The 15,135-nt window shown below is 53.2% G+C and overlaps 1 protein-coding gene across 4 annotated transcripts in view; it reads right to left on the bottom strand.

Moving 5' to 3' along the window:
- Positions 1 to 15,135, bottom strand: part of LAMB3 (laminin subunit beta 3) — a 120,936-nt gene that overhangs the window by 10,772 nt on the left and 95,029 nt on the right. For all 4 annotated transcript variants that reach the window (XM_053658605.1, XM_053658609.1, XM_053658600.1 and 1 more), the window contains 11 exons: positions 11,554 to 11,668; positions 10,993 to 11,066; positions 9,807 to 9,998; positions 8,465 to 8,528; positions 7,879 to 8,072; positions 5,624 to 5,744; positions 4,706 to 4,894; positions 3,138 to 3,293; positions 2,592 to 2,788; positions 2,155 to 2,266; positions 981 to 1,359 (listed from right to left, as the gene is read on the bottom strand). In XM_053658605.1, the coding sequence (XP_053514580.1) occupies positions 981 to 1,359; positions 2,155 to 2,266; positions 2,592 to 2,788; positions 3,138 to 3,293; positions 4,706 to 4,894; positions 5,624 to 5,744; positions 7,879 to 8,072; positions 8,465 to 8,528; positions 9,807 to 9,998; positions 10,993 to 11,066; positions 11,554 to 11,668 (1,793 nt within the window). The remainder of the gene's footprint in view (positions 1 to 980; positions 1,360 to 2,154; positions 2,267 to 2,591; positions 2,789 to 3,137; positions 3,294 to 4,705; positions 4,895 to 5,623; positions 5,745 to 7,878; positions 8,073 to 8,464; positions 8,529 to 9,806; positions 9,999 to 10,992; positions 11,067 to 11,553; positions 11,669 to 15,135) is intronic.

The raw sequence follows: 15,135 nt of genomic DNA, 5'->3' as shown, positions 1-15,135 counted from the left end.
CTTCGGCAGAGGTAACGGGATACAGGCGCCACAGGCTACAGGAGATTCTGCTGGGCAAAAGCTGGGAGGGCCAGCCCAACCACCTTCCACGCCTCTGCAGGCTGATGCAGGAAAAGCTCTCCTTCCTGGACTGCGTGACTCTGACACTCCCAGTTCTCCTCCACATGCCCACCACTGCCCACCCCTGACCCTCCTCTTGGGCTCCCTGCAGGCTGACCTCAGCTGCCACCCACACAGACCAGGTGCCCGAGGCACTCTTCCGTAGTCCACACCTGCCCACTGAGCTCCCACAGCTGCTGCCCACTATCCACCTGAAGGGGGTCCCCTGCCCAGGGGCCATTGAACTTGCAGCCTCTCATCCACCAACTTCAGGATCAGGCATGGACCTCCCCTCGGTGCCCACACGTCCAGCCTACCAAGGGCTGATGGACTCGCTACTCAACTGTGAGACTCAGGTCACTCACACCCCTGCACGGCTCTGGGCACGGACAGTCGGCGAGGGCTCAGGGCATGGAAACTAATTATAGAAGCTTCCAGAATCAAATCTCACTAATAAGGCGCCTCTGCTCATGAGGGGATGGGGGTGCAGCTCCCATTCCAAAGGCAAATACAAGTTATTTTTGGAGCCCCTGCCTCTCGGGTGCCCTCCACCAGGGTGACTAATCTGAAGCTGACTCTCACAGGCAGCACCGCACTTGAAAGAACACTGGGCTTGGGCTCCAGCCCACGCTCAGAGTCCCCTCAGTGGCCACGTGTCTCTGTCACACCATCTATCTGTGCCTGTTTCCTCTTCTGAAAATGGAAGCGATAACACCCACCACAGCAGCCACACAGGGCTGCGGTGGTGGTTAGAAGAGAGGGCGCACATGACGACGCCGTGGAAACCGCGAAGGCCCTGCCAATGTAAATGAAGGCCGTGGTGCCCCTGCTGTGAGCGCAGGTGCTGTGTTTCTAAGGGCTTGGCAGGCAAAGAGGATTACCTGAGAGAGAAGATGGCACTGGCCAGCTGGGCCACCTCCCGCTCCGTGGCCGGGGCACCGCCGAGAATGGCCTGGATCTGCGCTATCTTGCTCTTGGCATCCAGGATCCGGGAGGCCAGGCCAGGGTCCTCCAGGCCCGGACGGAGCCTCAGGGCGGCAGTGGCGTTGAGGAGGCTATTGAGGCGCAGGACCTGCTTCTGGAGGTCGGCGTCGTAGGTCTGGAAGCAAGGATGGCAGGCCACGCACACAGGGTAGCGGTTGCAGTAGCCTCGCTGGCACTGGTCACAGCGTGGCCCAGTCAAACCAGGGCGGCAGAGGCAGCGGCCTGAGGCCTTGTCACAGCCTGGGCCCTCGGTCCCCCGGAAGTCACAGTCGCAGGCTAGGGGATGGAGAAAGGAGGCCGGGGTCAGGGAGACCAAGGTGTCTGGCAGAGAGAGTCTGAAGAGGAGGTCTGACCTCAGGGTCTTCCTCCATTAGAACAAGACTGTCGGGGCCAGAATAAAATCACGGTGACACTAGCAACAAAAGCAAGCACTTCCTTAGCACCCACTGCATGACAGGTACTGGTCTAGGTCTCACACGGACCATGCACACAATAACTCACTTGACCTTCAAACCTCTCCACGACAGAGTCAACCACCCTGACAGCCTCATTTTTTATAGATGAGGCAACTGCGGCACAGAGAGGTTGGCTGTGGCAGGCCCCTTCCCCAGAGGAGGGAACCAAGGCCTGCAGGGGGGGCGCGACCGTGCATGTCACTCAGTGAGGCTGAGCGAGAGCAGGCCCCGCCTGGACCTCTCGTGGAGACCTGCCAACCTGAGTTCCTGGAGCCATGACGCCTTCCCCTCAGGACCCACTTTGCCCTCTGCAAAGAGGGAAGAACCATTCTCCCCTTCCTGCTGGGCCCTGGAGGTGGCTCTGGGACATGCTTTCTCAGGGAGCAAAGCAACCCCCCCACATGGGGACATGGGATGACCTCATGTCACTGGCCCAGGGCTGGGAAGCCAAGCTGGCTGGCTGGAGCAGTAGGGGACACCATGCGCTGTCACAAGGCCACCGGGGCCCACAGCATATGCAGCACTAGTGTCCCCCATACCGCAGTCCACCCCCCACCCCTCGAGCCCACCCAAATGCCCATCCAGCCGCAGCCCCCATGCCCACTGATGCTCGTACCTCGGCATCCCCCAGCCATGTCGCCGTAGGTCTGGTCGGGACACTGGCGGATGGAGGCAGCGCTGCAGGTCAGGCCCCCCGACCCTTCCCGACAGGGGCACTGTCCTGTGAACTGTGGGGAGAGCACCGTGAGGGGGCCTCCCGGAGCCCCGGCCCATCCCTAGTGTGGTGGCCCCCAAACAAGGGCCCCCACTCAGAAACGAGCCCTTAAGTCAGAGCCAGAGATGGGCCCGCAGAAGGGGTGGTGAATGGCATCGCCAGAGCTTCAAAGCCAAGGGGGAGGGACACTGGGTGGCCTGCCCAAAGGGGCTCGGGACAGAAGCAGCCCAGCCTGACTTTGGAAAGGCCCGGAAGGGCAGCATAGATGGGGGACGAATGTGCTGGTGGGCAGCCCCCTCTCCTGTTCAGGCCCCCACGGGGTCACCCCCACCATGTACCTGGTTGCACTGGGGACTGAGGGAGTTGTGTGGGTCACAGGCACAGGGCTCGCAGCCCCGGCCACTGGCCAGCTTCCAATGGTAGGGAGCGCACTGGTCACATTTGGGGCCCACCACGTTGGGCAGACATAGGCAGCGGCCGCTCTCCTCATCACAGGGCATGTCCCGCCGGGACCCCAGGACACTGCAATCACAGCCTGCAGGAGAGGGTGGCTGAGCTAAGGGGACAGCTCACCAAAAACTCGCCCCCAGAGATCATGCACCAAGAGGGTATCAACCTGGGAGAAGAAGCAGGCGAGGCGGATCCCTCCAGATAATCTGGCTGACTCATAAGGCCGCTGAGATTCCCACCAGTTCCAGCACCTGCCGGCTTGGCTGCCCGCCCCACCTCCACTAGCTCAGTCCCACCTTCCAAACTGGGCCTGTGCTGCCACCTGCTGGAAGTCAGTGGCACAGCACATGGCACACAGCACAGTGATCAGGAGCAACTCATGATTCTGGTGGCCCCCCACAGCCTGCTCCATGTCGCCTGGGCCCCCTACTCACGATGGCAGCCCTGAGGGTTGGCGTAGGTGAGTCCTGTAAATCCAGGCTTGCACAGGTCACAGCGCTCCCCCTGCACATGCTCCTTGCACACGCACTGCCCGGTCCCTGGGTCGCAGGGGACCCCGGGCACTGCCCCATCCGGGTCACACTCGCAGGCTGAGTGACAAAAGCAGCCACCACAGTAGAAATGAAGAAGAAAAGCACAGAGTTAAGAGCACATTGTAGGAGCCAGACTTCCTGCATGATGGCTTGCAGTCTTACAGCCTCAAATTATTTAACCCTTCTGTGCCTCAGTTTCCTCATCTGTAAAATGGGGATAGTCAGACAACCCTCCAAGGCTCCTTATGAGGGATAAATGAGTAAATGTGGCCTGGCCAGCGTGGCTCAGTTGGTTGGAGTGTTGCCCAGTAACCAAAAGCTTGTGGGTTCAATTCCCGGCGCAGGTGCATGCAATCCCTGGTATAGGTGTGTATGGAAAGCAACCAATCAACGTTTCTCTCTCACATCTATGTTTCTCTCTCTCCCTTCCTCCTTTCCTTCCTCTATCTCTAAAAGCAATGAAAAAATGTCATCGGGTAAGGAAAAGAAAGAGTACATGTAGCAGGGAACAGGGCTCAGCACATTGTAGGTGCCATACAAGTTTCATCGTGTTATTTCCTGAACAGCTGCTGTGTGTGACTACGGGCACGCTTGCACGTTGCCCTGGGCAACCCTCATGGTAACCCTGAAAGGTGAAGATAACTGTCCCTCCCGGGCAGGTGAGGAGACTGAGGCTCAGAGATGGTAAAGAACATGCTCAGGCCACACAGCTGGAAAGTGCGAGAAACAGAAGTTCAACTCAGGTTTTTCTCACTCTTTCCATAAACAAATAACATGGACAGGAAGGGATCCAGCTTTCTCCCCCCACCACGTCTGGACCGCTTTCCCTTCTGTGCCTTTCAAAACTCGGACTCTCTGCCTCTAGAATGCCTTTCCTGAGCAGCCCCGCCCGAATCTGACGGCTTCCGTCAACTCGCTCTTTCCTGGATGAACCACTGGGCCTCGTGGACATGTTAGGTCACTCCTGAGTGTTCTGTCGCTTTAAATTCATGTCTTTATTCAATCAGCGTTCTGTGGGCATCAATTATTCGCTTGCTGTTGTGCTAGGGCCTGAGGATACAAGATTCGATCTCTGCCATGGAGAAATCCTCAGTGTTTGGGGAAAATAGAAAAATACAGAACAAACCACATTGCTGCCTGTAAAGGCAATAACATGTAAGGACAGAGTGCCTGCCCTTCTTTTTCCTGTGTGTGTGGTTTGTGTTACCAAACAGTATGTGGGTCTCTTAACAATAGGCACTGTATATCTTACATTTACTTTTTTCTTTCCTTTGCCCAAAGTAGGGATCACAACGATCTACTCACTGATTAATCGATGGTCCAGGTGATTTGCTTAGAGGTGCACAGCTAAGTTAGAACAATGGCCCACAAGTCCTCCTGAGGGCTTGTGAGTCCATGGGGACATGTGCTGGGTTGTGTCCAGAGCAGATGGGGAGGAACAGACAGTACCCTGGGGAGCCCCCACTCACGGATGCAGGTCTCCTCAATGGGGGCACCAGGGCGCCGGTTCCGGAAATAGTGCAGCTGGCACCGCTCACAGTTCTTGCCCTCCGTGTGGTCCCGGCAGTTGTCACACACCCCTCCGTGGGCCCCCTGGCTATTGGCAAACGCAGCTGGGTCAAAGTGACAGGTCTCTGAGTGGCCGTTGCAGTCACATCCTGAAAAAGGAGTTCCCAGGGCTGCCGTTAGACCAGTGCCTTTGCGGTCCGTGAGGCGCAGATCCCCTCACATCCCCTCACATCCCCCGCTACCTCATTGACATCTGGCAACTCTGCAATATGCTCGGGCCTGGGAAATGGGGAAACTGAGGCCCAGGGAGACTTATGCAATTTATTTAATGCTATGTGGCAAGTAAAGACGCAGAATAGAGTGAGAACTTCAGCCTCCTGACCCCAAGTGTGGGGACTAACCCAAGAATAATGCCCATGTTGGGCCAAAGAGAGAGTTCTGTGAATGGTCCATCCGAACCCCACTGCCACCATGGGCCTCTGCTGGGTCACGACCTCTCTCTGGACTGGGGACCCCCATTTCCCTCATTTATGTGGAGAAAGACCCTGGCTCTAGGGAACCGGTGGAAGGAGGGAACCAGACGTGTCCTGCACAGAATAAGGCAAGGGAAGAGGCCAGAAGAGGAAGGACCTGCAAGAAGAAGCCATGTGGCATCAAAGCACGAACCAAACCCTGGTCTCCGCAGACCTGGCTGCAGGGAAGGGTGGGGAGGCAGGGGGAGGAGGCAACCCAAACACTGTCTTTATCCCCACAGAGCAAGAAGAGCTTAAATTGCAGGGGTGCAACCAGGATTCAATTTAAATAATAAAGAATGCCTCCTCTGTGTCCCAGGAGAGGTTGCTGAGGCCCAGCGGGGCCAGCACCCCGCTCAGTCATACTTTGGCACTCGTGTGGGTTCTGGTCCTCCGCAGGTCTCCAGGGCCGATTGTTGTAGAAGGGTGCACAGCGTTCACAATTGGGGCCGGCGGTGTTGTGCTGGCAAACGCAGACGTCATGGACCTAGGACAGGGGCCATCAGTCGTCAGCAGTGATTATCAAAGGAATGGCCCAGGATGGACCCTCTCCCCTACCACTCAGGGTTCAGCTCAGGTCCCAGCTCCTCCAGCCTTCACTCAACCCCAGAGACACCGCTCCTGTGCCTGTGTATATGTGTGCGTTTCTGCACTGCTCCTCCAGCTGGATGTTCCCAAGGTCGTTCCCGGTGTTTGGATGCTCCTGTGACGCCCAGTCCAAGCAGCACCCGGAAGGTACTCGGACACCCTGGCTGGTAAACTCGATTCTACATTCATGGGGGCCCTCTAGATTTACATTCAACAGCCTCTGACTGAGGTTGTTTGGCTAATGGGCTGCACGATGAATTGTTACTAGGCTCATTAGGGTATAAAAATAGAATAACTGTTGCATGCTCCTTGTCTTCCAAGTGAAGGCCAACACCCTCAGCCTGGTGTCCAAGGACCTGTACGTTGGTGCCATGTCACGTCCCACTCCGTCTTGACAGCACGGCCTGGCTGGGCTTCGGAGCAGCAACCTCCACAAGCCCTGCCTTCCTGTCCTTTTGCTTTTACTGATGTCCTTCTTTTTTTTTTAATTTTATTTAGTTATTTTTCAAGTACAGTTTTTTGTCTATTTTTCCCATCCCAGCCTCCCCCGCCCCTTGCTCCCCACCTCCCTCCCATTTCCACCCCCCCTTAGTTCTGGTCCCTGTGTCCTTCCTATTTGTTCCTCCAAATCCCTCCCCCTTTTTCCCCTTAACTTCCCTTCCTTCTCCCCTCTGGTCACTATCCCCTTGTTCTCTATTTCAGTGTCTTTGTTTTTTTTTTTCTGCTTGCTTGTTTGTTTTGTTGTTTAGCTTCTTGTCAAAGGTGAGATCATATGGTATTTGTCTTTCAGCACCTGGCCTATTTCACTCAGCATAATGCTTTCCAGTTCCATCCATGTTGTTGCAAAAGGTAGTAGCTCCTTCTTTCTCTCTGCTGCATAGAATTCCATTGTGTAAATGTACCACAATTTTTGATGTCCTTCTTTCTGCCTGGAATGCCACTCTCCCTACTCACCACCGAAATCCTGCTAGTTGCAATGGCACCCCCTCATGGGTCCCTCTGCTTCCTCTACTTCCATGGATTTCAACCCTGAATGTGCCTCACATGGGGAGCTTTTTAAAAACATACCAACAATAGGCCCAATTCAATCGGAATCTCAGGGGCAAGGGCCAGGCATCGGCACTTTATAAAGTGGAGATTCCTTTGCGCAGCCTGATTTAAGGGCCGCGGGGGCTGGGTGTGCCCTCTCCCTGTGCTCCAGCCCACAGCACTTTCTATTCCGCACATTCACAGGCCTCTGCTCTCGTCCTTGGTCTATGGGCCCTAGTAACGGAGGGGCCGGTCTCTCTCTGGCCTCCTCTGCAGCCCAGGGCAAGAGCTGGCCGGCAGTGGAAAGAATAAAGCTGACTGATGTTCATTTCACCTGTATTTCCTTCCCAGGCTGTATTACATGAATTTTTGGCACCCGTGTATGGGCAGGGCCAATAGCATGCTACCATATGTCAACAGAACTGAAGCCCCAGAACAATGAAACGACAGCTCCCTCTGCTTCTGGGCCCAGGGTTCTCCTCCACTGGCGGTTCTCAAATTTGGTTTCACAGCAAAAGCCCCTGGGCTGCTGAATAGGCTGCAGCGCCCCCTCCCTCCACCCTTGATGGTCCAACTCAGCTGGTCTGGGGCACACTTAGCATGCATGTGTTAGACTCTGTTCTCTCACCCTGCCCTGTCTCTCACCACTAGATGGGACGCTACTGTCCCCAAACCAGGAGCTCTCAACCCTGGCAGTACATTAGAGTCACCTCAAAGCTTTAAAACAGTAAAAGTCTGTGCAATATTTTCAGCTCCCCAGGAAATTATCATGTGGAGTCAGGGTTGAGAAGTTGGCCTTACACTCCCCACAACACCCACTCATGTCTCACATGCAACTGAAAATACCCTAATGCAGACCTAAGGGAGTGCTACAAACGCCTGACCTTTGAAATGATCATCAGACTTAAATTTAGTGCCCACCCTGCTTTAGAGGAGCCTCCCAGATGGCCTTAGTTGTGCTCGTCTGCCCCTTTCTCTGTGCCCTTCCCACCCCGGACTGTCACCTTCACCGTGGTGGAGGGGCCTGCGGGCGCTCCGGGCTCAGGGGCGCAGCGGTCAGCATGGCCATGGCAGAAGCAGCTCCCTTGCAGACGCAGCTGGGACACTGCATAGTAGGCACTGGGGGGAAATTGGCCCCTCTGGGGTACAGGTGCCAGCCTGGTAAAGTTGATTCTCAAGTTTGTGATCTCCCCCAGCTCTGAGAGGGGCAGACACAGGAAGGAAGGGGGTTGGGGAAAGACAATAAAGAAAGGACATTAGAGGCTAACAGAGGGTTCAAGGGCAGGGTGGAAAAGGGAAGGAATTCCGGCTACAGCATCCCTTCTCTGCCTTCTCAAGGTCATCCCCAGGGCTGTCCTTCCCATCCTCAACCCTCTAAGGCAGAAAAGACACACACAAACACTCCAACATGGGTCTTTTGCGTCTCTGGGACTACCGTGGTACCCCTATGAGGTAAACAGGCAAGTAGGTATTCAATTCAGCCATGTTGTCAGAAATACCGTAGACCAGGACACTTTCACGAACTGGGTTCCAACCCTGTTCTGTTTCCCACCCACAGTCCCAAAAGGCTAGAGGGTCAGCCACACCGACCTTGAATTTTTTGGCTTTGAGTTGCTGGAATCCTAGAGGCTAAATCCATAAGGTTAAGCTGGACCTACAAAGAGAGGAAAGAGGGAGGCTCTGAGGAGGAGGTGGAATATATTCCCAAGCCCAGAAGCCTCCTTTCCATTCAGTACCCTGCCTTTCTCATGCTACACCAAGGTCCTTCCAAGCTGGAATCTGAGACCCCCATGGATGTGAGGCTGCCAACAGCCCTCGGAGAGCAAGACGACCCCTGGGCCCTGAATGAGTGTGTGCGTGTGTGTGTACCATCTCTCCTCTCCACTGAAAATATAGCCGTCCCAAGAACTTTCTGATTTCCTTGGGTCAGAAATGACAGTAAGATATATAATATACAAAAAAGGGGCTTAGGAAATACCAATTTCCCCAAAACGCAGGATGAATGAATGAATGACAGGACCCAGAGCCCAGAGATATGTGGGTTTCAGCTAGGTTTTTTCTTTTTAATAATAATCACTTATTGGATGTGACTTTATCTTACATCCCAAAGAATAGTTTTCACATCAACCTTCCGCACATCAGGAAAAAGTCTTGTATTCTGATCCGGGCTCTGGAGAATGTGGCCCTCGTGGCTCTGGGTGTGATTATGACCAAGGGGCAGCTGTACAGCCAAGGACAGAGCTGCACTGTCCACTGGCAAGGCGACCCTCAAAGCACTAGACCCATCAGAGTAGCTCTGAGGGCTCGCCTGAGCCCAGGCCAGAGAAAGAACAAACGGCCTCCTGCTGGCGGTGGGGAGAGCAGTTTACGGAAGAAATGGAAGAATTTGATCCTGGGTGGGAGGATTCTGGGGGAAAAGCATTCTAAGCTGTTTCTACAGGTGGGTTCTCATTCCTGGTTCAGGGTTCAAGTTTCAGTGATCTGGAGCTGTGGCTTATACCTGACTTTCCTCAAGGCCAAGGATGGGGCTAGATGAATGGATTAAATGGAAATGTTCGTTCTCATGTTAAACGCTACCTAAGTAAAATCAGAGATTAAATTAAATGTGTGTCATTTGCTCACTTGACTCTAAGTAGCCATCTCAAAGTCGGCTGGACCCTCTCCACCATGGGGACAGGCCGAGAGCTGTGTGGGAGGCAACCATGGCAAAGGGCAGGGCTGGGTCATGCAGTGCACTCAGTATGTTTCTGAAATACCCTTCCTGGGTGGCCAAGAGGACAAGCCGCAAATGTTCGGAGGATGCAGAGGTCAGGAAAGACAGCTAAGAGCACTGCCTGAGTCTGTTATCTCTTCTCAGTGTCTGGGTGAAGGTGTGAGTGAAGTGAAGGCAGATACTCTCTGTGGCCATACTTTCGGGGTCCTTTCCACTTACCTTGCCCCCATCTTGGTGCGCGTTAGTCCTCTGGGGCAGAGACCGGCACCGAGCGTCCCGCCAGCTCTGAGGCTGGCCCTGGTGGACTCGGGGAAAGGCAGACGTGCAGTCAGCAGCCAGATACTGGTACACCTGCCAGGTCTTACCGAAGTCCGAGGAGCGCTCAATCAGCATCCCGGCGGGCAGGCGGCCCTGCAGAGACGCAGACAAGGTGAGGCCTCAGTGGCCGAAGCATCTTCCCTGCATGTACTCAGGCAACACGAGGATTGTGATTTAGCTTTATTTATCTTTAAATCCTGACATCTGGCAGCAAACCTAACATATAATCAGTGTTCTATACATGTCTGTAGCAAGAATGGACAAATCCATAAACGAGGAATGATAATAACACAATGAAACTAATGGTATCCATCCAAATGAATGTCACCCTTCAAAGCTGGCACCTTAGAAATTGGGTGTTAACCCAAGAAATTTGGTTCGATTGCTTTTTATTCACAGCTCATTTTAACTCCTGAAAATGAGGAGTTAAAATGAGTTTAACTCGCCCTTCCTGACCATCTAATCTTAATAACCAAACTTCCTCCTTAAATATTTGACTATTTCTGTAGAAATCAAATCTCTGAAACAAAGAAAAATATAACCAGTCACAGGTGAATAAAAGTGCTCCCTCCAAGAGGAGCGCCTCTCAGGAGGCCAGCCTTAAAGCCAGACCCCAAAGTACTTTGGGAAGTAAGAGCCCTGAATGAGCAGGGAGCTCACCAGAAGGGCTACTCCAAACACACATCTTCACGTGGATCAATGGACCAGTTCCCAGCTGTTTGTTCAACTCAGTGTCATCCGCAAACTTATTAAAACAGTGGACTGAGAAGACACAACGTCCAAGTGACAAGCCCGGAAGAACTGGTGCTTGGCAGAGCTGAATCACTTAGAAGTGTTGAAGGCGAGGGAGGCAAAGAGGAAGTGGATATATAACCACCGCACGGCAAAGACAGGGCGCCCGGGGGGTGCCACTGTCCTCCCCAGAGTGGGGCCTCTCGTGTCACCATTACACAGTCTCAGGGTGAATGTCCCCCAGTGTGTGGTGCCATCACCCCAGCCCAGGCCGACTAGAACTCTGCTTCCCGTGACTCAGCGCCCACCACCCAGTGTCCCCACTCCTAGCCCTTGCAATCCCCAGGAAGCACACCTTAAAGTCCACTGTGATGTCTCGAAGCTGGAATCTCCTGTCCAAATCCAGCTGCAGAGAGACAGGGTTTGCATCTAGAAGGACGAAAAGTAGGAACCTCAGACCAGAGAATTTCCACCTTCCCAGCCTGAAGAAGGCCCTGGACCATACCAGCTCCAGGAGGTCAGACATCCTCTAACTTGGCTCCCCGACCTCCCTCTGGGGAGACCTGGCACCAGCACCTTTCCACCAATGTTATCTATTCAAGATCCTATCTGTTTGGGCCAGACTTCCTCCTACCCATCATGACTCCTGATACCTTAAAGGGTTTCAACTTGTCCATTCAACACAGACCTGCTCCCAGCACTCGATTCTCCGAACCAGCCCATGGTGGGTAAGGGGAATGGAATCCCTGCAACCTCTGAAAGGCCTCAGAGCTGGAGACAAAGCTTCTGCTTGTCAACCACCACAGTCCGGAGCCACAAGAAATGTCTGGGAAACCTGAGTGCCCAGGCACCCTCCAGCCACCCCCAGCTGTGGAAGCCTCCACAAGTGCAGCCCCCAGAGCTGGCAGGCCTTTACCGTTCTGTGACTGCCACCAGCGCGTGGGGCCCGAAGACGAAACCACGTTCTCCACTCGGTGACTGTTGTAATTGTGACGCAACCTGGAGTCGCACTTGCAGCATTTCATCTGCCACTGCGGGGACAGGGGGGCAGCAGATTCAGGGGTGGGGTCCAGGTAGAGTTCTCCCCTTGTGTCCAGAGAGCCCAGGACCTTCCCTCCATGCAAACCCTCCCCCCACAGGGATCTGCCCATTTCATCAATACGCTTGGAAGGATTCACCCCTTAAAACACGGCTATTGATCATCTTTTAATGTGATTCCTCCGTGTTCACCCTGAGACGTAGCTAAGTGAATAGTAAATAGATGTCAGGATTAGGAAAGAGGTCTGAGGTAGTAGAAAAACATCTCTGGTATTTGCCTCAAAGAGAAACTTGAAAACCGTGCCAAGGGGGGGGGGAAAAAAGGAAAAGCACATTTATTTAGCATCTGCTCTGTACGTGCTAAATACAGGCTGCAGAGTTTTATGTCTCATCTCACTTAAGCCTGGAAGCCTGGGGGAAATTGCATTTCTGAAGAGGGGACAGTCAAACAGGAAGGGAATCTGGGGGCTTCAGTCCTAGCTTTGTCAACTCACATTCTGGGCTCAGTTTTCTCCTTTGTATGTTGAGTGGAAATTGGAAGAGTCATTTAATCATTCACCAGATACTGATGGATGTACAGAACACAGCTTGTACTGTGTTCTGTAGTGCAGAACCCTGTTCTAAGACCCTGTTCTGGCCTCTGGGGTTATAATAGTGAACAAAACGGCTCTGAAGTCAGGAAGCCAACATTCTGGTGACATTTACATCACCTGTAAAACCTTCCAACCCTGATATCTGGGACCTGAGGGTCCTGTTTGGCATTCTCTACCCACAGGAGAGAATCCTGGGGTCCCCAACCTAATAGGACTCTATAGGCAGGCAGTCCCAAGGCCGGGAAAGCATGCAGCCCTGGGGCTGAGGACAAGGGCTCCTTGCCTACGTGCTGGAGTGAGACAAGAGACAGAAATGAACACCGTGGGCTTCACAGGAGGGTAGAGATCGCCGAGAAAAAGCTCACGGCCAGAAACCATGGCCCTTGTTCTTTTAGCTGCGTGTACACATACCCCACAGAGGCAGCATAACCTTGTCCAAGCTGCCCCCGGCAGCAAAACACACATAAAATTGTTTTCTCTGAGTGACCATGGTCCCAAACCTTGTGCCCAGTGGAAAGAACACTGTTCAGAGGGCTCCAGATTTACCCTTAAGTGGAAGCAAGGCTTGGGCAAGAACCGCCCTGACCTGCTGGTCCTTCTGGGTAGAAACAACTGTCCCTTCACACACTACAAGCCTCTGCTTTCCCCTGAGCCTCGTCTCTGAGGGCTTTGGCTCCTGACCCTCTGCCCTGCCCAGGGAAGGTGGTAAGCTAACGAGGCGATTATCTTCGGAACTGATTAACTCAATCCCCCAAAGGAGGTAACTCAATCCCTGTGGGGGATTGAGTTAATTAATATGCCAAGCCTGCGGCTTAGTTTTTAAAAGTCCTTGCCCAGCACCATCGTTCCCCTCCGCAGCTGACAGCACTTGGAACAGTGAAGCCAGCCCTCCCGGCTCTCTGAGCCTCCGCGTCCCACCCCTTTCCAGCTCTGACCTCCCACCTGCAAAGTAAGAGAACTGTCACCGTCCTGGTGCTTGGAGCTGTCCTTTTCAAGTCCACAAGTGCTTTTTTAAACAGTAAGTCCTGGATGTTTGGTACTCCGATGATGGCTGGCACGCATGCCCTGCGTCCAAGAGCACCCACTGTCTCTCTCCACCCCTCTCCGTCCCCGTCCATTCCTTACCCTGCCACGGTTTTCTTCACGGTGCATATCTCCACTTGCTATACAGTGCCCTTATTGTCTATCTGTTTGCTTATAGTAATTGCTTATTGTCTTCCTCCCCTGGTAGAATGGATGTGGGTACTCCATGAAGACAGAGCTTACTGTCCTTTACTGCTGTATTCCCAGTGCTTGGAAAAGTAACTGGCACATAGTAGGCCCTCCATAAATACTTGTTGAGTGAATAGTAAATGCTCAATAGTGTCAACGTGTTCATTAAAGTTATATTACTAGACACTCCTTCCTACACTCAAGAGGGGGGAGAGTGAGGAGGTAAGAAAGCAGCAACAGTGAGTGACGGAGGGCCCACCACAGGCCAGGAACTGCACTACGAGTCCCAGAGCAGCAACTTATTTAAGCCCCGCAACAACCCTGCGTGGTGAGGACCATGACGCCTATTTTACATATGAGAAGACTGAGGCTCACAGTGGTTCTGTGACTTTCCTATTGACCGATGGGCGGTATGGGCACCAGAAGCAGAGAGGGACTCTTCCCTCCCCTCTCTCTCTTCCTCCCTCCCCCCTCCCTTCCTGTCACCCTCTCATTTTCACTAGAAACCAGCTGGGTACAGGGCCATCATGGGAAGTATGGTCAAAGGGGACAGTTTCTGCCTCGCCCAAAGGGTGGCTCTGACCCTGAAGCTGACCGTGGGGGAGGCTAAGGCAGAGAAAACGCCTTGGAGGGAAAGCCAGCGTCTCAGGTCGACCCTGCTCAGTTAACACAGAGGCTGCAGATCTGTCAGCGGTGAAATAAATACACTTGAAATAATCCTTTCTGGGCAAGAGAAGCCTCTGGCTGGAATCTGACTCTCCTCCAGGACCCTATTTTGGTCTCCGGCAGAGAGAACGCCGCTCTCCCCACTCTGCCCAGCCTCTCAGGGGTCCTCCGTCTGCACTCAGCACGTGTCCCACTGAGCGATGGGGGCCAGCTGTCCTCCAGCCTGTCATCAGAGCTGTCTCCCCAGCCCTGCTGGGAGCTGATCCCAGGCTACTCCTTGGCCATGAAAATGCCAGGAATGAGGCTCTTTCTTTCCTTGGGCCAAGGAGCACAGGAGCTAGAACAGTAAAGCCTGGGACTTGGAAAATGCCCTTGGTATTTTCAATTGATAGAATATTGTGTAACTAATAAAAATACTACCTAGAGGAATATGGGGAAAATGCTTATAGTGTAATGTTTTATGAAAAGAAGTTGGGAATACACTTGTATTTACATCATAATCCCAAAACTATTTTTTAAAGAAATAGAAAAATGTGAGGAAGAAAATGTACCAATATTATAAAATCGCTGATATTCATCCAGTTTCACCTATTAAAAATTGCACCTGCGTGCAATTAACCTATCACCTCTGGGAAATGGAATTACAGGTAACTTTCCCTCCAACTTGGTAATTTTTTTGCAGTTTAAAACTTCCATACTTTGGATAGATATTAAGTTTTATACTCAGGAAAACAGACATTATTGTAAAGTGAAAATGTCCCGGCTGTTCAGTGTGGGCTTGTCCCCTGCCTCCTCCCTCCGACCTCACCGCCTGGGCTGCCCACGCCCTCTCCACCTTCCTTCCACGTGCGCAGCACTGACGGAGGGATCTGATGGCCCCCACACCGAATGCTACGTGCTGCTCACCACAGTGACATGGCTGAGGGAGGGCTGTACCTCAGTCCTCAGAGGCAGGCTAAGCCAGTAAGCTTAGGACAGGTATTTTAAGT

Source organism: Artibeus jamaicensis, unplaced genomic scaffold, assembly GCF_021234435.1.
Source record: "Artibeus jamaicensis isolate MK-2021 breed Jamaican fruit bat unplaced genomic scaffold, CSHL_Jam_final contig_2170, whole genome shotgun sequence".
NCBI classification, from domain to species: domain Eukaryota; kingdom Metazoa; phylum Chordata; class Mammalia; order Chiroptera; family Phyllostomidae; genus Artibeus; species Artibeus jamaicensis.
This window is presented reverse-complemented; position numbering and strand designations above follow the sequence as displayed.